Source organism: Meles meles, chromosome X (genome assembly GCF_922984935.1).
Source record: "Meles meles chromosome X, mMelMel3.1 paternal haplotype, whole genome shotgun sequence".
Classification (NCBI taxonomy): Eukaryota; Metazoa; Chordata; class Mammalia; order Carnivora; family Mustelidae; genus Meles; species Meles meles.
The window spans coordinates 105,495,404-105,520,036 of NC_060087.1; the positions used below are offsets into that span (position 1 = coordinate 105,495,404).

The 24,633-nt window shown below is 36.7% G+C and overlaps 1 protein-coding gene across 6 annotated transcripts in view; it reads left to right on the top strand.

Annotated features, from left to right (window-relative positions):
• The window catches only part of STAG2 (stromal antigen 2), a 146,810-nt gene that overhangs the window by 44,972 nt on the left and 77,205 nt on the right, over positions 1 to 24,633 (top strand). For all 6 annotated transcript variants that reach the window (XM_045994926.1, XM_045994924.1, XM_045994930.1 and 3 more), the window contains exons 2-4: positions 14,342 to 14,485; positions 18,321 to 18,399; positions 23,799 to 23,963. In XM_045994926.1, the coding sequence (XP_045850882.1) occupies positions 14,442 to 14,485; positions 18,321 to 18,399; positions 23,799 to 23,963 (288 nt within the window). In that variant the 5' untranslated portion in view covers positions 14,342 to 14,441. The remainder of the gene's footprint in view (positions 1 to 14,341; positions 14,486 to 18,320; positions 18,400 to 23,798; positions 23,964 to 24,633) is intronic.

The window sequence follows — 24,633 nt, forward strand, 5'->3', positions numbered from 1 at the left end:
GGCCGTAAAAATGGAATAGGTTACCTCCTACACTGTTGGTGGGAATGCAAGATGGTGCAGCCACTCTGGAAAACAGCATGGAGGTTCCTCAAAAAGTTGAAAATAGAGCTACACTATGACCCAGCAATCGCACTACTGGGTATTTACCCTAAAGATACAAATGTAGTGATCCAAAGGGGCACATGCACCTGAATGATTATAGCAGTAATGTCTACAATAGTGAAACTATGGAAGGAACCTAGATGTCCATCAACAGATGAATGGATAAAGAAGATGTATATATATATATACGATGGAATACTATGCAGCCATCAAAAGAAATGAAATCTTGCCATTCACGACGATGTGGATGGAACTAGAGGGTATCATGCTTAGTGAAATAAGTCAATCAGAGAAAGACAATTATCATATGATCTCCCTGATATGAGGAAGTTGAGAGGCATTGTGGGGGGTTTGGGCGAGGTAGGAAAAGAATAAATGAAACAAGATGGGATCAGGATGGAGACAAACTGTAAGAGACTCTTAATCTCACAAAACAAACTGAGGGTTGCTGGGGGTAGGGGGGTAGGGAGAGGGTGGTTGGGTTATGGACATTGGGGAAGGTATATGCTATGGTGAGTGCTGTGAAGTGTAAACCTGGCGATTCACAGACCTGTACCCCTGGGGCTAATAATACATTATATGTAAATAAAAAAATTAAAAAATGAAAAAAAAAATGGAATAGGTTATAGGGCAAAATGTGGGGGCCCTTTGTAACATCTGGTACCAGTAATCTATATACGTTTTAACATTTTGATCTCTCTTCAGTATCATCTTTATGGTTTACACTAATGATAAGCTCCCTCTCCCAAATTCGATGGAACCACATGCTATATTTTAGGGATAGTATAACTTGCATGTTAGTTAGCTTTTGACTGCAGCTTGCTTGATTGCTGCTAGAAGGTTCTTGTTGCTTTTTTTCCAGCTTTAAGTTATGTGCTTTTCTCTTGTGGGAAACTGTGAAACTTATACCATCAAATTTTTAACAAGGGAGAGAAATGTTGTTATTAAATGGGTTTCAGTGATTGTTTTCATACCACATGGTGAGTAAATTTGAAAATGTAGCTGGGACTAGCTTATTAAATTGTTCAACCAAGTACATTTTTCCCCCCAAAAGCTAGGTGTTTCTTTGGATCCTTTGCCATGAAGTTACACAAGCTTTGGTTGATTTTTTTAAAAAATATTTAATTTATTTATTTGACAGAGATCACAAGTAGACAGAGAGGCAGGCGGAAGGGGGCGGGGACAGACTCCCTGCTGAGCAGAGAGCCCAACACGTGGGGCTCTATCCCAGCATCCTGGGATCACGACCTGAGCCGAAGGCAGAGGCTTATTAACCCACTGAGCCACCCAGGTTCCCCGGTTCATTTTTATCATATTAAATACGTAACAAAATCTCTTTGCCAAAACAAAGTACTTTGAGTGTAGATATCAGTTATTAGTGTCTTATTTATAAAACTATATTTCAGGGGCACTGGGTGCCTCACTTGTTTAAGTGTCCAACTTTTGCTTTCGGCTCAGGTCATGATCTCAGGGTTGTGAGTTCTGGCCTTGTGTAGGGTTCCATGCCCAGGGCGGAGCCTGCTTAAGATTCTCTTTCTCCCTCTCCATCTGCCTCCCCTCCCTCTAAAAATTATGTTTCAAAAGATATCAATAGTTAAAGTCTGTAATATGCTTGCTCAGTAGAAAAGTATTTTCAGATGTTTGATGATTTATGAAATCTTCTGAGTTTGTATGATAAAGGAGTTGCTTACTTGATAAAAGGAGGTTGAAATTTTTTATTGTAAAAAAATCATGAAATTTACCATCTTAACCTTTTTTCTGGGAGCAGTACATAAGAGTGAGGGGGTGGGGAAAAGGGCAGAGGGAGAGAGAGAATCTTAAGTAGGTTACATGCCCAGCGTGGAGCCTGACATGGGGCTCAATCTTAATGACCCTGAGATCACGACCTGAGCCAAAATCTAGAGTCCAGTGCTTAACTAACTTAGCCATCCAAGTGCCCCCCCCGCCATCTTAACCATTTTTAAGTGGACAGTTCAGCAGTTACATTGACACTCCTGTGTAACATGTCCAGAACTTTTCATCTTGAAAATCTGAAACTTGGGGTGCGTGGGTGGCTCAGTCAGAAGCATATGTGGCTCAGGTCATGATCCCAGGGTACTGGGATCAGGTCCTACATCGGGCTCCCTGCTTGTTGGGAAGTTTTCTTCTCCCTTTCTCTCTGCCTTCGGCTCTACTTGTGCTCTGTCTATCAAATAAACAAAACCTTTTTTAAAAAAGGAAAGAAAATCTGAAACTCTGTACCCATTAAACAACGCCCCTTTTCCCACTCCTTCCATCTCCTGGTAACCACTATTCTACTTTCTGTTTCTATGAATTTGGCAACTTTAGGTACCTCATGTCAGTGGAATCATACAGTATTTGTCTTTTTGTGACTGGCTTATTTGATGTAACATAATGTCCTGGAGGTTCATGCTATGGAGGTTCATGCTGCACGTGGTAGCATGTGACAGGATTTCCTCCTTTGTTAAGGATGAATAGTATTCCAGCGTACGTATACATCTTACTTTGTTTATCCATTCAGCTGTTGATGGACGTGTGGGCTGCTTCCACCTCTTAGCTATTGTGAAAAGTGCTGCTATGAATGTGGGTGTACAAATATATCTTGAGGATCAGCTTTCAGTTTTAGATATGTACACGGAAGTGGGGATTGTTGGATCACATGGTAGTTCCATTTAAAAATTTTTGGGGAATCTCCATACTGTTTTGCATAGCAGATACACAGTTTTCCAATCCTACCAACAGTGCACAGGTGTTCAGTATTTTACACATCTTTGCAGACACTTCTGTATATTTTGATTCTAGCCATCTCAGAGAGTATGAGGTAGTATCTCATTGTGGTTTTGATGTGATTTTGATTCAAGTCTTTTATCCATTTTTTAATTTGTGTTATTTGATTTTTTGTTGTTGAGTTGTAGGAATTCTTTATATATTCTGGATATTAACCTCTTATTAGATACATGATTTGCAGATATTTTCTCACATTCTGTAGTTTGCCTTTTCACTCTGTTGATTGTGTTCTTTGATACATAAAATTTTTGATGTAGTCTCTTCTGTCTGTTCCTTTTATTACCTGTTTTGGTGTCATATCCAAGAAATCATTGCGGAGTCCAGTGTTGCAAAGCTTTTCCTCTAACGTTTTCTTGTAGGACCTGTATAGTTTTAGTCTTACATTTAGGTCTTTAACCCATTTTTAATTAATTTTTTATATGGTGTGAGATAATGGTTTATCTTCATATTTTGCATGTGGATATCCAGTTTTCCTAGCACCAGTTTTTGAAGAAACTGTCCTTTCCTTATTGAGTGGTCTTGGCAGTCTTGTCAAAAACAATTTGAATGTGTGTGCAAGGGTTTATTTCTGCCCTCTCCATTCTGTTCTGTTGGTCTGTATGTCTTTCTTTATGCCAGTGGCACACTGTTTTCATTATTGTAGTTTTGTGATATGTTTTGAAATCAGGAATTGTGATGCCTCCAACTTTGTTTCTTCTTTTTTCCCCCCAAATTGTTTGGGATATTTGTAGTACCTTGAGTTTTATGATGAATTTTTCTGTTTCTGCAAAAAAAAAAAAAATGCTCTTGAGATTTTGATAGGGATTGCATTGAATCTGTAGATTGTTTTGGGTACTGTGGGACATCTTAATAATAACAGCCATCCAGTCAGTTTACATAGGGTATCTTTAGACTTATTTGTGTCTTCTTTCTTCTTTTCCTCTTTTATCTTTAAGTAATCTCTACATCCAGTATGGGGCTCAAACTCACAAACCTGAGACCCAAGAGTTGCATGCTCCACTGACTGAGCCAGCCAGGCACCCGAAGTGTCTTCTTTAATTTCATCCAGCAGTGCTTTGTAATTTTCAATGTATTAGTCTTCTACCTCCCTTGGTTAGGTTTATTCCTAAGAATTTTTTTCTTTTGGTGTTACTGCAAATAGAATTATTTTCTTAGTTTCCTTTTGGATTGTTCATCGTTAGTGCTCGCTTTGGCAGCACATATACTAAAATTGGACTGTTCATTGTTAGTGTATAGAAGCACAACTGATTTTTCTGTGTTGACTATGTATCCTGAACTTTGCTGAATTTATTCTAATGGGTTTTTTGGGGTGTGTGTGTGAATGTGAAATTTTTAGGGTTTTATACACATACAAGTTCATATCATCTGCAAACAGGTAATTTTACTTCTTCCTGTTTTTTATTTCTTTTCCTTGCTTAACTGTTTTAGGCAGGACTCCTAATACTATGTTGAATAGAAGTGAGAGCAGGCATCCTTGCTTTATTTCTGATCTTAAAAGGGAAACTTTTCAGTTTTTTACCATTCAATATGGTGTTAGGTGTGGGCTTTTCCCAAGTGGCCTTTGTTATGTTGAGGTACTTTCTGCTATTCCTACTTTGTTGAATGTTTTTATCGTGAAAAGGTATTGAATTTTATCAAATATTTTTTCTGCACCAGTTGAGATAATTACGAAATTTTTTGTCCTTCATTCTCTTAATATAGTGCATTGGTTAATTTTGGTGCATTGCCCCAGCTTTGCATCCTGGAAATAAATCTGACTTGGTCATGGTGTATAATACTTACATTGTGCTGTTGAATTTGGTTTGCTAGTATTTTTTGGAGGATTTCTGTATTGGTGTTCATTAGGGATGTTGTTCTGAGGTTTTTCGTGGTGTCTGCTGGCTTAAATTTACCTTTTAAAAAGTCATTTACATGTTTTACTCTAGGAAAGCTAAGGGTTAGGATTTAAATAAATTTAGAATACAATACATATGACTTTTCTGTCATTTGTCTTTGAATTACCATTGAAGAACCTACCTCTTAGATCTGCAAATAAGAAATGGGAAGTATCTTTGGGCGCCTGGGTGGCTCATGGGTTAAGCCTCTGCCTTCAGCTCAGGTCATGATCCCGGGGTCCTTGGATGAGTCCTGCATTGGGCTCTCTGCTCAGCAGGGGGCCTGTCCCCCCCCCCCCCCCCGCCTGCCTCTCTGCCTACTTGTGATCTCTCTCTCTGTGTCAAATAAATAAAATCTTTAAAAAAATAAAAAAGAAATGGGAAGTATCCATCCTGCTTTTATAAACTTCACTATGAAAGCGTATTGGATTTCCAGACTTCAATATGAATATAATTCAAGCCCATGAATTATATATTGTGCATGTTAGTAGAAAGGTTAGCAGTTTGTATCAAGTGGATACTAATGCTAGGTATTTTAATAGGGTGTTACCTAATAAGAAATGGAAGGTACAAAAAATAGTATGTAGGATGTATGTTGTGCTTTGTGGTCGTACTAAAATGACAAAAATTTTGTGCTTACTAGTAGTAACTGCAATTCTAAATTTTAATAAATTTTTTAAAGATTTTATTTATTTGAGAGAAAGGGAGAGGAAGAGGGGGGAGGGAGAGTGAGAGAGTACTAGTAGGGACAGGCGCAGAGGGACAAGCTCCCTACTGAGCGGGGAGCCGGACATGGGACTCACAGAGGGCTGGATCCCAGGACGCTGGGATCATGATCTGAGCCGAAGGCAGACGTTTAATCGCTGAGCCACCCAGGTGCCCTGTAATTCTAAATTTTATATTAAAATTTCCCATTATTCTGGGGCGCCTGGGTGGTTCAGTGGGTTTAAGCCTCTGCCTTCCACAGGTCATGATCCCAGAATCCTGGGATCCAGCTCCACATTGGGGGGTCTCTGCTCAGCAGGGAGCCTGCTTCCTCCACTCTCTCTATGCCTGCCTCTCTGCCTACTTGTGATCTCTGTGCAGACGTTTAATCGCTGAGCCACCCAAGTGCCCTGTAATTCTAAATTTTATATTAAAATTTCCCATTATTCTGGGGCGCCTGGGTGGTTCAGTGGGTTTAAGCCTCTGCCTTCCGCAGGTCATGATCCCAGAATCCTGGGATCCAGCTCCACATCGGGGTCTCTGCTCAGCAGGGAGCCTGCTTCCTCCACTCTCTCTATGCCTGCCTCTCTGCCTACTTGTGATCTCTGTCTGTCAAATAAATAAATAAAATCATAAAAATTCCCATTATCCTCCATAAAGTGGTTTATTTAGCTTGTTTATACTTTGTTTTAATTATTGTTTATTGTTATTATCTTAGTTACAATTTTATACCTTCCTGTGAATTAATATTAAAGACTCAATATTTCATTTAGATACTTTTTTGTACACCTTGAATAAATAAATGTGAAGTTTTCATGTGATTAGTCTTAGAATACGTGAAATAAAAATTTGGATTTCCTTTGAAATTCAGGCAAGATTAGCTTGTTTTCATCTACTTTGCTATGAAATCTGTCTTAATATCTGTTACTGCTTGAAGTCTGCCGGTGAGCCAACGATGCCCAGTGTGAAGTGAGTTTGATGGTAATAATGCACTATGCTTATATTATGTTGTATACCATTTACAAGTGTTCACACTTGAATTTAGCTCATGGTTGTATATTTGATTTTCAGATCTAGATATTCATTAATACCAGCTAATTGGGTCCCACCTCTGAAATGTTGATAGCCACTACATCCAGTTGTAATTATCACTGTTTATTCATGATGTCTTAACATACAGAAAGGAATGTCAGTGGGGCATGTATATTTTTTAAATTAACTCACTGCAGAAAGCTGAATATGGTGTTCTGGTATAAGTGATTCGAAGAGTGATCATTGATACTATTTTAAAAAAATTATTCATGATTTAGCTATTGACCTTGGCAGACTGAGGTAAGATTTTAAGGTGATAATATATGATAAATATTTTATCTTTTGATATTTATCTTGATATTTATTTGATACTTATATGTTTTGATATTTATTTATAAAAATCAACCACAACTTGTTAGGGCACACTGGGGAATCAGCAGACTTGGAATTAGATAGTTGATATATGTCTGGTATATCAGGTATGACATGATATCCAGTGTCTAGTAGCAAGTGTCAGTCTGGTAGACAGATGAGAGGAGGTTGTGGCAACTGGAGAGACAGAGAATGTTTTTAGAGTGGGTTTAGGGGCAAGAATCCAGTTTCTTGGATGGGGCTAATAATATAATTATATATATAATATAATATATACCAAGAATAAAGTAGGGTATTGATCCTGGGATGACTCAGGCACAGGGTACAACTGAGTATAGGGTGAAACAGTGGGTCTGCAGGAATAAGGCAGAACCTTTTTCTTACCTCCCTACTCCTTCCCACCCCTAACCACAAGTGGTAGTACTCATTTGTTTCCAAGTTCAGGAGTGGCGTGCTAAATTTTCTGCAGAAATCAAAACTGATGGTCTGAGATCTGGGGCAAGGTCAGTATGTAGGTTGGGTCAGGTGATTCTAATTATGTTTAGGACTGGAGTCCTATTTGGAAAGTATTGGGGGAATGTGGGTAGACAAGGAAACGAGGAAGATTGCTGAGCACCTACTATCATATGCTTAAAAATAGGAAGGGAACAGGTGGATGTTTCCAGTTCTGTCTGGCTTTAGTTTCTGGCAGTGTTAGTGATGCCATGTCTGTGCCCCAGCTTGCTCCTTCCCTTCTTCCTGAAAGTAGAAATTGTTTCAGAAGTGTTGTGGCATTAATTGTGTTCAATTTGTCTATTTAGTTATTTGAGAAAGTCTTTTTTTACTTTTGGTCTCCTGCCTTTCTTGTGTATATTATTTTTTAAGTTTGTAAGGGCAAATATTTGACCTATCAAGTTAGTTAGAAATGTAGACAGGGTAATTAATTCTCTTAAGTGTGCAGATTTCTTCTATTTTTTTTAAAGTTTTTATTTGTTTGACAGAGATCACAAGTAGGCAGAGAGGCAGGCAGAGGTGGGGGGGGGAAGCAAGCTCCCCGCTGAGCAGAGAGCTGATGGGGGCTTGATCCAGGGCCCTGAGATCATGACCTGAGCCGAAGGCAGAGGCTTAACCCACTGAGCCACCCAGATGCCCCATGCAGATTTCTTCTAGTACCATTTCCAGATTACCTTTCCCTGTGCTACCATTAGAAATTCTTAAGGACACTACCCAGGCTTATGGAAAGGAAATTATATTTGCAAAGATATATGTGGGTAGTTATGATACGGGTATGCTATCAAGAAACGTTTTGGTTGGGTGCCTGGGTGGCTCCTTTGGCTGAGCATCTGACTCTTGATCTTATTTGGCTCAGGTCTTGATCCTTAGGGTCCTGAGTTCAAGCCTCCAAGGGTTTAAAAAATGTTTGGTTAAAATTTTGTCACTGGTCTGGGTATGCATGATCATTGTTTGATTTGTCATTCTTTTCACCTTGTCGTCTCCCCAGAAGATGTGTAGCAGGAATTGGGGAGATAAATATAGGGAGGAAAAACACCTTTTTTTAAAAAAAAACAAAACAAAACAAAACAGATTTTATTTATTTATTTGAAAGAGATCACAAGCAGGCAGAGAGGCAGGCAGAGAGAGAGGAGGAAGCAGGCTCCCTGCCAAGCAGAGAGCCCGATGTGGGGCTCGATCCCAGGACCTTGAGATCATGACCTGAGCTGAAGGCAGAGGCTTTAACCACTGAGCCACCCAGGCACCCCGAAAAACACCTTTTTGAGCAAGGAGAAATCTTTTTTTAAAAAAAAAGTCTTAGTAATCATTAAAGGGGCAGTAGATTTTCTTCTTTTGAAGGTGTATGTATTTACATATAAAAATTTACGTATAACAGTTTTTTGGTGTTTTTGGTGAGCTTTTCATTTCTTAACTATGTACTCATAGTTGCCACCTATCATTTGATGTAAGGAAGCATAATAACTTGCATGCATTGATTAAATATACTACTATAGGAACTAAGTTTACTTTTTAACATTTCAAGATCTCAGCCTGAATGAGACTTCTTCATTTTGTCTTTTAAGTAGGTAGGCCAGTAAAAGGAGCACGCCTGTGGGTCTTGTCAGAAGTTCATAAAGTTTTGTTCCCTGCTAAGCTTGAGTAGATGAACATGATAAAGATCGTTTTTTGGGGGCTCCTGGATGGCTTGGTTCGTAGAGCATGTGACCCTTGATCTCAGGGTCATGAGTTCGATCCCCATGTTGGGCATAGAGATTACTTTTTTAAAAGATTATTATTTTTTTAATTTTTAAATTTTAAAAAATATTTTATTTTTAAAAAAGATTTTAAATCTTTATTTGAGAGAGAGACAGTGAGAGAGAGCATGAGAGGGGAGGTCACAGGGAGAAGCAGACTCCTTTGGAGCTGGGAGCCCGATGCAGGACTCTATCCTGAGACTCCAGGATCATGACCTGAGCCAGAGGCAGTTGCTTAACCGAGCCACCCAGGCACCCTAGAAAAATAATTTTATGATAGAACTTAGTTTTTTGTACCTACTTCATAAGATTATGGACCTGAAATATGAATAAATCAGATTTTACCAGCAGAGATATTTTGTAATTCCTCAGGTAGTTCAGGTTTTATTTTTTTTAAATTTTTTTTTTTAAAGGTTTATTTATTTGACAGATCCCAGAACCCTGGGATCATGACCTGAGCTGAAGGCAGAGGCTTTAACCCGCTGAGCCACCCAGGTGCCCTGGTAGTTCAGGTTTTAAAAAAGGACATTCAAAAGTACATTTCCACCCTCATAATTTACTTTTTCCAAATGAACAATAAAGTTATAGATTAAAGATGTGAAAATCACCTACATTGTCACCACCCTGTTATGTTGACTGTTTTCCTTTGCTGCTGCTTTTTTGTTGTTGGTAATAATTTCATCCTAATATAGGGCTTTGATTTATCAATCTTGACCCATGTTACTAGTCATCGTAAATAGTATGAGTTTTCTATTAATTGTATTTTTGTATGGTAAATTAACATATGGCTGTATATTTAGGTAGTTCCTACTTTAAAGTGTTTGTATTATAGTGATGGTTGCATTTCAGAAGGTTATATGTATTTCTTACGTGCAATTCTCATAGATAGAAGGATTTAATCCTTTTGGGAGGAGTGTTAAGATAATAGATTGGCATATTTGTATGTGCTAAATTTGCTGGCTGTTAGCAGCTGAATTTTTCTGCATTTTTAGGAATACACGTAGCTACTTTAAGTGCTTCACTCAATCCCTCATAATGTGTAGATTCTGAGGGACCTTGTTAGTGATGGCTCTCTATTTTGCAGCTTTTTATTTTTTAATCTTGAGACCACTTAGGATTGAGTTAAAAGAACTTTGAAACTTTTACCAAAAAAATCAAAATTACATTAAGATTTTTAAACAATATCATAGAAAAACAGATATTTTTGTGTATTCTTACTTTTTCGCCAGGGGTGGGGTAATTTTAATGAATTTAGTAAGTCATTTGAAGTTAAAGATGCAAGCATAGTTATATAATTTTTTATATGTTTGTGTTTATATGTTATAGTAATTGGTGTCCAACATGTTTTCAGAAGTGAGAGAAGAAAGCTTTTTTGTTACTGAATTAAACGTGTAATGTAAACTCTGAGTAATGGGCTATAAACATATTTATTATAGATAACTTGAAAAAGTTATGGTGTTCAAGTTTTAGCTTTTAGATCTCTATCAAAAGCAGTGCTGCTGAGAGCATGTACTTGAATTTAATGTAGAGAATTAAAAATACATAATCACCCATTTTTAATTCAATAATTATATATGAATGTATTTAACAAACCTTTAATGGCGGTATACTGTACACTTGAAACTAAGGAAGTGGTTTTAAAGTGTATTCAACTCATCTACAAATGTGTTTGCTTAGTTTTCAGTGAGGATAAACAGAAGCTAATTGTTTTTGAATGCATTTTTTCTCAAAAGGAACATAGTGTTGAGAGTGAAAGCAAATTTCATTTCTCTAATTTATTTTTCAAAGCTTTTGGAATGTTAACTCTTCTATAGTAGTTGCAGAGAATTGGTACATGTGATAAAAAACAAATCTCAGTTTTTCCTTGACACTAGGTGAGAGCTCCACCTTGTGATCTTTGAGCATATTTTTTGAAAAATTAGTAACCTACAGTAGTCCAGAAATGGTGTGGTGAGTTTAATCATTAAACTCATACTTTTTATTTGAACATTACATATTATTACAGTTTTGGGTTTTCCAACTTCAGACAGATGATATTAAGTATATTTAAAGACCTTGTTTTTAAATGTAACTTTGGGGTAAGCAAATTGTATTTATATACAGCTGTAGACATTTAAAATGAAAAAAAAAAAAAAAATTCATAGCCCTTCCTGCATGTAAAGTTTACATTCTTAAAAAACCCCCAATGCTAATTTACCCATTGCTTCTCCTCTTTCAAATTACAAAGCAACTTATATTCTGAGCTATAAAGAAATGTTTGGTGGCAAATTCGTTATTTAGACAATGATTAAAATAGTAAAAACTCAGACATAAGCAGTTTAGTATTTATATTTAATAATATTAGGTGGCAGTAGAGGTAAGTACCTTCTTGTAGAAACATTCTCATGTTCATTGGTACAAGTAGTTCCATGATGGCAAGGATCTCTCCTGTTCACCACTGCATGCCCCAGTGCCCAGCATTGTGTTTGGCATATATGGTAGATACTTTTGATTAGTTGGATGGAATTTTAATATTTAAAAACTCTTAAGTATTTAACTGGAATAGGGAGTTAGTTTAATAATATTTTCTAAACCTGTTAGACCATGTCATGATACTTCTTTTTAAAATACAAACAACTCGTCTGGGAGAATCACCTCTTTATAAATTCCATTTTTCTTTTGTGTTTGCTTTGGTTTCTAATTACCAAATACATGTTAAGATAGCCCTATACACTGAACAGTATAATTGGACCTGGCAAAACTTGTATACTAGAAATCTGTGCTATTTAGAGGAAGGTGAAAACTGTATCACATAATACTTATTTTATTTGGTGTTCTCTGCTCTACAGAGCTGATGCATTCTTTATATCCCTTAGGAGAATATAGTTATGAACTACTTTTAAAAAATTGTATATTCAAGAATACAGCAAGTTTGGTTTTATAAAATGCTTGAGGGGTGGATAGAGGGCATTGCAGGTAGGCAGACAATACAAGCACTTTATTTCCAACTTGCCATCTACATTATCTGACACGTATAGAACTTACTAGCTCTATACTTCTCCAGCTCCCTTATAAAAAACAAAATTGTTTTTTTAAGAAATAGTTTCTTTTAATAAGTTGGGATTTTTAGGAGCCTAAGGTATATCCTACATGTGAGGGCAAGTTTCAGAACTTTGGTGTGCTACTTAGATAATTCCTTAGGTTATAATACGAATAATAACATTAACAATTAGTGGCTTTAGAGGAAACCAGTCCTGGGACCATGATTTAGTGCAAGGAGACGCCCATTCTAACAGTCATATCTAAATAAAGATTTTATAGTATGAGTATTCTTCAGAAAAAGAAAAACTCAAAGTGGTGTTGTAGACAACTCTTGTTTATTCAGGGCTTGATTTGTGGATTATCCATTCTTCTTGTTTGTCCTGTTACCTCATTATTTTGTTGTTCATGGTAGCTTAATTAGAGTGAGCTAGGAAGCTCACTGTTTTAAATTTTTATTAATTGAATACTACTAGCCATTTATGATTTTTTATGATGTTTTTTAGAGATTTAAAATTTATGGAAAAAATGGGGTGCCTGGCTTTCTTAGTTGGTAGAGCATGCAACTCTTGATCTTGGGGTTATGAGTTCAGTCCCCAGGTTGGGTGTAAAGATTACTTTAAAAAAATCTTAAAATTAATGGAAAAATTGAATTGGTTTTTTTGTATAATGTCTTTATTGGGAGAGATTAGAAGCTAATCAGTATGTGATACTTTAACATTTATTATTAATTGGATGTAAGTCCTATCTGCTTTTTCTTTAGGTAGCTATCAAGTCCTAGATTCACATGTAAATAAAAGGAAAACATAAGAAAATTATAAAAGAAAGTTATATACAAGGTTAAGAGCTTCAGACTCAGCGTATTTTCTCTCTTTTGTTACAGATTTGTCATTTGCTTTTAGATCTTTCTCTCAGTTAGGAACTGTATCCTTGACCTTCAAAACCAGAAATAATATCCTTCCTGTGGCCAAACTAAACTTATTTTGGTCACAGATGGTATTCATCTGTTGTTCATATGACATTATTGGTATTTAAATTGATTGTAGGTTCTTAAGGGAATAGATCAGAGCTAACATTTTTTCCCCTTCCCTGTTCCACAGTGTATTATCATGGTTATTTATTAATGAGTAAGACTTTGGGCTTTATGTTTCTTCTATTGTAGAAGACTCTGCCTTTTTTTTTTTAAAGTAGGTTTTATGCCCAATATGGCGCTTGAACTCATGACCAGCCAGGTACTGCCAGCAAAAGCTGTGGAATTTTCAGGCATTGTATTATGATTTGAACTTGTCATAAGGATTTTAGGACCAGTAGAAGAGTCACATCCTATTCCTGTTTAGGGCATATGTCTTTTTAAGCCAGGCAAGAGCATCATAACAAATCTTATTTTAATTGATTAATTAAAATCAGAACATTTATTATGTGACTCATCGTTGAAATACTTAAGATGAGCTGGGTGTTTCAACAGCTGCCCTCTTGAGCTTAGGTGTTGTTCCTTCATGGAATCCATGCCTGAATCTGTGGTATACAGTTAGGTGTCTCATTCGACCAGTCCCAGTGGTATTTCATCTTTTAGTCTGGGCACTTCAGTTGTACTTTCTCTTCCTCTTGGCAGGATAGTCATATTTGCCATAGGTCAGTTTCTGAAGGTGGTAGGCCTTAGAGCCACAGTGACGGCACAAAACATGTGTCTTACTGCAGTGCTTTCCAGTGATTATGTCCCCTTCATCATCTTGTTTCTGTGGCTAAGACCAAAGAGCGAGAATCATACAAATTTTAAAAATAATTATAATACCAGGGTTTTTCTTTGTATCTGTTAATACTGTTGTGGGACTGCAACAGTTTATAACAAATCCGTATCTTAAAAAGGCAGTCAGGGTGTCTGGGTGGCTTAGTCGGTTAAGCGTCTAACTGCATTTGACTCTTGATTTCTTCTCAATTCATGATCTCAGGGTCCTGTGATGGAACCCCTTATTGGGCTACCTGCTCAACGGGGAGTCTGTTTAACTCACCTTCCCTCTGCCCCTCCCCCTGCTTGCTCACTCTCTCTCAAATAAATAAGTCTTAAAAATCTTAAAAAAAAAAAATGCAGTCAAATGCAAGGGGGAAAAAATCCTTTTTTACCTGAAGGACAGTAGCAGGCCCTGGGAAATTTAATTTTTGAGTACAGATATCCTTCCAAATATTTTTCATTTGTTGGTAATAAATATGGCATCCCTTCCCTTAAAGGAATTGTTTGTCTTAGAAGAAAGAAGCAAACCATTGTTTTACCCACGTAAATCTATGAATATCTTTCTGACATTGGGGTGTTCCAGAAGATGATAAAGAAATGATAGCAGCTCCAGAAATACCAACTGATTTTAATCTACTACAGTAAGTATATTATGAAAATTCTTAAAATACTTTTTCCACAAAATGGGCAATATATTAACTTCAGTTAAAATTATTTCTGCAGAAGATCTAATGTATAAGATAAAAGTATGTGTATTTCGAAACAGTTTATATCAATGCTCATTGGTCTTTGTAACAGTGATTCCATGTTTTTTGTACTATGTTTTTGATTTATTTTTTTAATTTAGATACAGTACAATTTATTATTTTGCTGTGCAGTTCATTGAATCCATATTTAGTTTTTATAATAGCAACTGTTTTGAAGGAGTGCCTTGAAATTCTTAAAAAGTTAAGTGTTCCCATTGGTAAGGAATATATACCACATAGTAGTATTTAGGGTGTAATTCCAGATTTCTGTTATAAAATGCACTGACAATAAGCTTAAACAAATATGGGAGGGTAGGACATGCTGTCCATATTTTTTTTCAGAAAAAATTACATGCTTATTGGTCTATAAAGTTGACTTCAACATAGGTATTTTCTTCAACCTTGTCTTAAAAGCTACCTATACTCCTTATTCAACTTTTATTCTAATTCTTCTTTAGTATTTGATGTAGGAAGGAATTTCAGCTACTGTATGTAATAGTGGTTTTCATACGAAGCTGCAGTTTCATGAGGTGCCTCAGTGAAAAAGGAACCCTTAAACTGCCTTTGGATCCCTTTAACTTTATACACATATATACTATACTATATTTGCTGTTGGAATCTTTATAAACTTGACTTGAAATTAATTTGGCTGCTACGAATTTTGAAAACATCAGATAAATACTTTGTACATAGTGGTAGCCGGTGTCTACTTTTGATGCTTTATAGGTATTCATTTTTAAAATAATTTTATTATTTTCGGTGGAGACTAAGGTGGTCTACGGGGATATTGCTAGTATTTTGAAGTGTGCTTTTCAGTGTGATTTTAATCCCAGTGTATATGGACTCTGTTTTTAAGATTCTTGAGGAAAATTTCTTGTTTTTGTTTGAGGTAGGATACAGGATAGTCCAAGGAAAATATAATGTTTGGTTGGACAATTTTAAAATTATGAAATTCCTTAATTATGTTAAGATTAGAGACAATTAAGAATGTTTGTGTTATAAACTAGACTACTGACTATTAGAATATCTCAAGTAATTAAGGCCTGAAACAGGATAATGGGTAAGAGGGAATTGATGTGGAGGTAGATTAAACTGTTTGTTTGGGTAGGTGAGATGGGGGACAGAGTAAAGAGAAAGGAGTGGAAGAGTCAGTCATATGATAGATGACTCACGAAATTTCAGGCCACTAAAAGGTTAACTTGGTATGCTCCATAAACATGCTAGCATAGGTTATTTTACCTGGGATAGGTGGTGGTGGTGTTCTTTTGATCTTAAAAGCAGAGGAAAACATATGAGAAGGGCAGACTTTCAAGAGTATTTCTTCTCTGGTTGGGGATGTTTTAGGCTCTTACCCTGATTACTCACTTTAGCTTTCTTTCTTTCTTTTTTTTTTAAAAGATTTTATTTATTCATTTGACAGAGATCACAAGCAGGCAGAGAGGTAGGCAGAGAGAGAGGAAGGAAAGCAGGCTCCCTGCTGAGCAGAGAGCCCGAGGCGGGGTTCTATCCCAGGACCCCCAAGAACATGACCTGAGCCGAAAGTAGAGGCTTTAACCCACTGAGCCACCCAGGTGCCCCTCACTTTAGCTTTCTTCATAAGGTTTTCCGGTTAGTAATCAAACCTCTAGTGGCTCATTCTTTTAGTTGGGAGAGATGAGAATTAAGAGTGTAATTGAGCCTGTGATTACTCTGTGGCCATTGGAATATTGCGAAGACTAGTGATTGTTTGCAGATTTATAGCAGTTACAGAGCTAAGAGAGCTAGTGTCCCACAAATGTCTTGGGAATAAAGAAATCTTACTTATAGACAGCAAGATACCTAAAAACATTTTCTTTCTTTCTTTTTCTTTTTTTGCAAGGCCATATAGGTGTGTGGGAAGGGTATTGATGACAACAATCTTCCTAAGATGTTATAGGCATGATTTTCAGGGTTAATATGACAGTAGTCATTCAGGTTTTGGTGCATTAACTCTTGGGAAATGGGATTTATTATAGGCCCTTCCTCACAACATTATAGGACATAGTTAGGATTGCCACAATCTTCAATACATTGTTTAAATTATGTTGTAGGTAACTGCTATTAATAGTAATTTTTTTCCTTGCTAGCAACTTAGCCATTACTATAGGTATATAAAGTGTACCTACCTACCTCATAACCTCTGGACAACTGGTTATTTTAGCAATGAAAATGGAAATAGAAGAAATCTAGTTAGAGAAGAAGAGCTTTGCATTTTGATTCCATTTGTTTTAAGCAAAACTGGTACTAGGATTACATATTTGAAGTGGTAAAACTTTATCTTTTATGGGTGTGGCTCAGTTCTAACTCCATTATGACCCAGATTTCAAGTATGCCTTGCCTTCAGCTCTTAAATGTGAGGGTATGTTACTAGTACTTAGATAGACCCATGTTTGCATATATAGGAAGCATTACACATATGTATTTAAATTAGTCTTCTTCCTTATGTGTGAGAAAATCCAGATTATATAAAACACCTCACCTACTCCAAAATAAAGGGCAGCTTCTTAGAATTACAGATTTATATATTTATTTGAGAGAGAGACAGTGAGAATATGTAGATTTACATATTGGAGGAGATTGAAGAAACTTTAGAGATTTCATTCTTTCTTGCATGTACATTGTTTATAGATGAAAAAGATTGAGAGGTTGTCACTTGTCTAAGATCACACAGTTTCTTAGTACTAGAATCAGTTCTCCTGTAGTTCACTACCTCTTTACTTCATAAAGGATTTTGATCAGTTAGCACTTCCCTTTTGTATTTCAGATGGTTTAGTTTGTAAAAATGTTCTGTATATATCCTTTCAGAAGTACGTGTTTTGTATAGTTATACTTATATTTCCAAATATTTTTTGAGTGAGCGAGGAGTGGTCAGAGGATTCTTTTTTTTTTTTTAAAGATTTTATTTATTTATTTGACAGACAGAGATCACAGGTAGGCAGAGAAGCAGGCAGAGAGAGGAGGAAGCAGGCTCCCCGCCGAGCAGAGAGCCCGATGCGGGGCTCGATCCCAGGACCCTGAGATCATGACCCAAGCTGAAGGCAGAGGCTTTAACCCACTGAGCCACCCAGGTGCCCCAGGATTCTTAATATCACTAAAATTCCCTAATAAAGATCATCCAGTTCATAGTGTTAAAATGTAGTCTTCTCTGAACTCCATGGTCTTGAATCAGAAAATGAAATCAGCCATTACAATAGAACACCACAGTTACTATGGTTAAAATTTTTTTTTAAAAGATTTTATTTGACAGACAGAGATCACAAGTAGGCAGAGAGGCTGGCAGAAAGAGAGGGAGAGGCAGGCTTACCGCTGAGCAGAGAGCCTGATGTGGGGCTGGATCCCAGGACCCTTGGGATCATGAGCCGAGCTGAAGGCAGAGGCTTTAACCCACTGAGCCGCCGAGGTGCCCCTGTGGTTAAAATTTTGAGATCCACTGGTATTATACATTTTTGTTTTGGTTAAAAATTAAGAAAATAAAAAAATGTTTATCGGTATTTTTGTTTTAGATTATTGCTTTGTAGTTTGTTATATAATTTTATGTTTGTAATATGCTATGGTATGATGTTTTGGGGAAGCATCTTAATTACATGTAATGCTAATAAGGAATTTTGTAAAGAGTTAACCAAGCCTTTGTTTTAGAAAATATGGCAAAAGTTAGAAACTTACCTATATTTCTAAAGAAAGTTTTAAATAATTGCTTATTTTTCTGTCACAGGGAGTCAGAAACACATTTTTCTTCTGACACAGATTTTGAAGACATTGAAGGAAAAAACCAAAAGCAAGGCAAAGGAAAAGTATGTATAGTGCATATATACATATAAAAATATAAAGCTGTTTTAGTTATGTCTCACATGTTGTCTTTTAAAAGTTCTCCCCCCACCACTAGTATGGTAAGCCTTCTGAATGTATATGGTTTCTTTGGCTTCTAGGTCAAACATCTTTTGATTATCTGTTTTCCACTACTGTAAAGTTGAAATTAATAATACAACATTGTTTCTTTTTTTTTTTTTAATTCTGTACGTTCTTAATTTTAATTCCAGTATAGTTGACCTACAGTGTAATAGTTTTAGGTGTATAGTTTAGTGATTCAGCAATTCTGTACATAATTCAGTGCTTGTTATGATAAGTATAGTCTTTAATCCCCATCACCTATTTCAACCATTCCTCCACCCACCTCCCTCTCGTAACCATCAGTTTGTTTTCTGTAGTTAAAAAGAGTCTGATTCTTGGTTTGTCTCTCTTTTCCTTTGTTTCTTAAATTCCACATTTGAGTGAAATCATACAGTACTTGTCTTTCTCTGACTTACTTTAATTAATGTTATACTCTATAGCTCCATCCATGTTTTTGCAAATGGCAAGATTTCATTCTTTTTTTGTGGCTGAATAATTTTCTGTTGTATATGTAGACACCACATATTCTTTATTCATCTATGGATGGGTATTTGCACTGCTTCCATAATTTGGCTATTGTAAATAATGCTGCAATAAACATAGGGGTACATATATCCTTTCAAATTAGCGTTTTTATATTCTTTGGATAAATACCAATAGTGTGATTACTGGATCATAGGATAGTTCTATTTTTAATGTTTTGAGGAACCTCTGTATTGGTTTCCACAGTGGTTGCACCAGTTTGTGTTCCCGCTAACAGTGCATGAGTGTTCCTTTTCTCCACATCCTCACCAACACTTGTTGTTTGTATTTCTAATAATTTATTTTGTAAAGCACAGTATGCTAAGCACAATTGATACTCTGTTGGCCTTATTTACACATGAGTAGTCAAACATAAAGCAAAGCAAAGCAATAAATAAAATTCCTTGTTCTAAACTATCCTAAAAACGTAACCTATAATCAGTTTAAGTCCAGTAGGTTCCAGTTGACGAGAGTTTTACTCTTTATAAGTAATACTAAGGATAAAAAGTAACAAAGTGAGGGGTGCCTAGCGAGCTCAGTCAGAAGAGCATTCAGTGCTTGATCTCCAGGTTGTGAGTTCGAGCCCCACGTTGGTTGTAGGGGTTACTTAAATAAATAAAACTTAAAAAAAAAACCCCAAACATAACAAAGTGAGTTTCTGACTCAATAGAATGAAGATTTAGAATATAAGTGCATAGTCTGAGGACCCTGAATGACTTGGTGAATGCGTAAATTATTTTGATGTTTTGGAAAGTACATTTGACTCTGTGTATGTGTGTAAATACAGTGTGCAAAAGATGACTTGTTTTTGTTCACCATTTTCTTTCCCAAAATGAATTTGGGATTTATATTTTCCTACAACACATTTTTAAAATATTTATTTAAAAAATTTTTAAAAAGATTTTATTTATTTAGAGAGAGAGCACAAGCATGACTAAGGGCAGAGAAAGAGGGGAGAAAGAATCTCAAGCAGACTCCATGCTGAGCGTGGAGAACCATGCAGGGCTTGATCTCATGGCGCTGAGATCAAGATCTAAGCTGGAATCAAGAGTCAGATGGTTAACTGACTGAGTCACCCAGGCACCGTGACACATTTACTTTTTAAAAGTCTGTAATTGTCATGATCTCAGGGTCCTGGGATGGATTCCTGTATTGGGCTCTCTGCTCAGCAGGGAGCCTGCTTCCTCCTCTCTCTGCCTGCCTTTTTGCCTACCTGTGATCTCTCTCTCTCTCTCTCTACCTGTGTCAAATAAATAAAATCTTAAAAAAAATTCTGTAATAGTGATGCCTGGGTGGCTCAGTCTGTTAGGCATCTGCCTTTGGCTCAGGTCATGATCCCAGGGTCCTGGGATGGAGTCCTACCTCGGAGTTCCTTGCTCAGTGGGGAGCGTGCTTCTCCCTCTCCCACTCCCTCTTCTTGTGCTCTCTCTCTCTCTCTCTGACAAATAAATAAATAAAGTCTTAAAAACAAAAGAAAAAATGTCTATAATACAGAACTGTACAATAAAGTAAATTTCCCTGTAAACCTGTCTCACAGAGGTAAGATAATCTTTAAACATTTTGTGAACCGTTCTTTTGTACATACACATGTCTATAAACATGCACATAGACTTTTACTTAAATGGATTCATACTATGCAAACTGTTTAATTTGCTTTTAAAACTTAATAGTATGTTGTAAGTAGTTTTCCTGTCAGTGAATTTTTTAAAAAGATTTTATTTATTTATTTGACAGACAGAGATCACAAGTAGGCAGAGAGGCAGGCAGAGAGAGAGAGAGAGAGAGAGGAAGTGAAGCAGGCTCCTCGCTGAGCAGAGAGCCCGATGCCGGGTTCGATCCCAGGACCCTAGGATCAGGACCTGAGCCGAAGGCAGAGGCTTTAACCCACTGAGCCACCCAGGCACCCCCTGTCAGTGAATTTTTGCTATCATTTCTAATGGTGTCAGAGCACCCCATTTTATCTGTGGAGTACAATTCATTTAATGAATCTTTGGCATATATTTTTAGAGTTCACATAATCCATATTTCATAATTTCATATCCTTTTTTAGTCTCTTAAAACATAGACATTTTGAGACAAAAGTGTGAATAAATAAAATGTTAACTCATGACTGTCTAAAGACAGTCACAATTCTAGTAGGTAGTATATGGTTATCCATTAGAAAACTTATTTTTTCTTATTCTGCAGCCATCTTACAAAACTGAAAATGTACTTTTGACTTTGATTTAATTACAGGTTGGGACAAGACTCACAGTGGCATCTGACTAGAGGACTCCCCAAAGTTTTTGTGCCACTAGTTTAACTTTGTATAGTCTTGCTGTAAGTGAGGTGTTAGGGCTCAGATTAAGGATTTATTATTATAATAATAATAATCATAGTAACTACGTTTTGACACTATGCTATGTATGTTCCAAGCACTGTGCTAAAAATGTTATCTAAATTAATATTTGAACCACCCTGTGAATTAGAAAATTTCCTGATTTTATAGATAGGAAACTGGTCCAGATAAGTTCAGTGGTTAAAGGGTTTGAACCCACATCTGTTAAAAGGTGGTGAGAACAAAAGCAGGGTTGGGGCAGAGGAAGAGGAAGAAGCAGACTCCCCACTGAGCAGGGAGTCCCATGTGGAGCTTTATCCCAGAACCTGGAATCAGGACCAGAGCCAGAGACAGAGGCTTAGCCACTGAGCCACCCAAGCCCCGCCCCTCCCCCCCCCCCCATCCCCGGACCCCATAGTCTTGCTTTAGAGATGTTTTTTCATCTACAAGATTGTGCCTAGGTTAGCATGTTTACTTCTGGTATTTCCCTGTATTATCATTCCTTGCACATTATTTTTTTTTCTAGCCTAGCATATCCACTGAGCTATTTTAATTGTACTAGTTTTCCATACCAACAGGGAATATTGAAGCATATGATAGGTAAATTGAAAATATATAATTCCATTTAATTAACATTTTCTACTTTTCTGGTGTACTCTCTGTAGTTGATCTTTTCTTTCACCCTTATCTCTGAAATTACTTTTACTGGGGACAATAACCTTTCATTCTGCAATTAGGAATTAGTGACTTAGGTTCACAAAGACTGAATCTCATTAACAAAACAATGTAAATTAACAAGTAATATATTTCAGTTGTTAGGAAGGAGTTTGAGGTAGTTGTTAAGAGTAGGGTGGTTTTGGACTCTTGAGGAAGTAGGAAGGATCCTCTGTGGAACAAAGTTACAAACATACAGGCTGTCAGTAGAAATAAGTGTGTAGACCTGGCGGTAGATCAGAGGTATGCAAACTATGGCCTGTTTCTATAGTGTCCATGATCTAAGAATGGTTTTTAAAACATTTTTAAAGGGTTGTAAAAATAAAGAATATGTGACAGAGATGGAATGTAGTGGCTTGCAGAGTCTGAAATATTTACTGTATGGTATTTTACAGAAAGTTTGCCGATCCTTGCTCTAAATCACAGAAATGTGTCGGTTGAAAAGAGATGTAGAAATCATCTATTCTAATGTGTAAAGGTTTTTTTAAGGATTTTATTTATTTATTTGACAGAGATCACAAGTAGGCAGAGAGGCTGGCAGAAAGAGAGGGAAGCAGGCTCCCCGCTGAGCCGAGAGCCTGACATGGGCCTCCATCCCAGGACCCTGAGATCATGACCTGAGCCAAAGGCAGAGGCTTAACCCACTGAGCCACCCAGGTGCCCCTAATCTGTAAAGATTTAATACAACTTTGACATTTTAGAAATGAGGACTCTGAGTTAGGGAATGACTTGCTTTTCTATAACAAGTTAAAAGGCCGTGGGAAGTATTTTATAACTGAGGTGTGTAGGCAGCCTTTTCGCTGATTTATGAAGTCCCCACTCCCCAGTACTGACAACTTCCTTATAAAGGGGCTTCATTTCCATAGTGTTCATTAACTAAATTGTCTTGATAAATAAGTATGGAGTTACCACTAGTGGTACAGAGGAACATGATTTTTTTTTAAAGATTTTATTTATTTATTTGACAGACAGAGATCACAAGTAGGCAGAGAGGCAGGCAGAGAGAGAGAGAGAGAGAGAGATAGAGGAAGGGAAGCAGGCTCCCTGCTGAGCAGAGAGCCTGATGCGGGGCTTGATCCCAGGACACTGGGATCATGAGCTGAGCCGAAGGCAGAGGCTTTAACCCACTGAGCCACCCAGGCGCCCCGAGGAACATGATTTTTTAAATTTGAATTCTCCTTCGTTTATCTGGAATATGAATGAGGTTGATACATATATTCATACTTTTTAGAATTCCTTTATCAGTGCACTGCAGTAATTTATAAGACTAATAGTAGTTAAAATTTAGAAATTTGAACTAAGTACGAGTTACTTATTTGATAAAGTGTTTTTTTATTCTTGCTGCCCACTGCAGTCTGCCCCTTAAAGCAGCAACCCTATGAGTAAGCACACTTCAGAGGATTAGAAACAAATTAGAAACTCTGAAGCACAGTATGGTTAAGTGACTTGCCCAACATCATTCAGCTAATAGGAGTAAAACTTTGGACCCATGCAGTCTGTCAGTCTGCAGAGGCTGTGCTCCTTACTACAGTATCATGTGAGGTGTCTGGTACTATAAATGAAAAAATTGATGCCACAGAGAAGCTGTCTCAACCATATCATTTTATTATGACATGTGTATGGCACTCCTCTTTAGGTCAGGTTTAGGCATGTTATAATTATGTACCCTTTTAACTGCTTTCTGCTGTAGCTTTATTTTGAATTTTCAAGGATAATGATATAACTTAATTAACTTGTATTTTTATGCAGACTTGTAAAAAAGGCAAAAAGGGCCCAGGAGAAAAGGGCAAAGGTGGAAATGGTGGAGGAAAACCTCCTTCTGGTCCAAACCGAATGAATGGTCATCACCAACAGAATGGAGTGGAAAACATGATGTTGTTTGAAGTTGTTAAAATGGGCAAGAGTGCTATGCAGGTAATGTTTATTGTGTTCTTCCCAGTTTATTTGTTCATTTTAAACTTCAGTGAGTTATATAAAATCCCTGAGTTTTCTAATTGCACTAAAAAAAAACTAACACTTGTTTATTAGAAAAACCCAACAAAGTCATCGGAAAACTAGGGATCTGCCTATTCAGACATAAGACCTTTAAGCTGTGTCTTGAGTCATTTTCTGCTGCATTATTTTCTTTTAATAGCATATAATAAAAAGTTATTTGCTAAAAAAATACGCTGATATAAACTGTGAGGTTTCAGTTTCCCCTGAATTTATTTGGCTGCCATTAAAATATGAAGTCCTTTGCCCATATAGAATTCTTGGTTGAGTGATCTAATATAATCACTCTCCACTTCAGTGAATTGAATTAGGTTGATCACTGTTGTCTATTACAAAGTTTATTATTTGTGCTGTTTCTTAGCAGAAGAGTAAAAAGTGAGAGTCATAGCCATGTCAAATCATCCTAATTTTATTTCTTCTGTATAATTTTATGACAATAGAAGCGTTTAGGCTTTACAGTGGAGACTAAACCCATATGGTTTTAAAGAAATTGAATAAACACTATGCTCAAAGAATATACATGCTTAATAAAGTTATTTTTTACTGTATAAAAGCCATAGGGGATATTTTTTAGGGAATTAATTTTAATTAA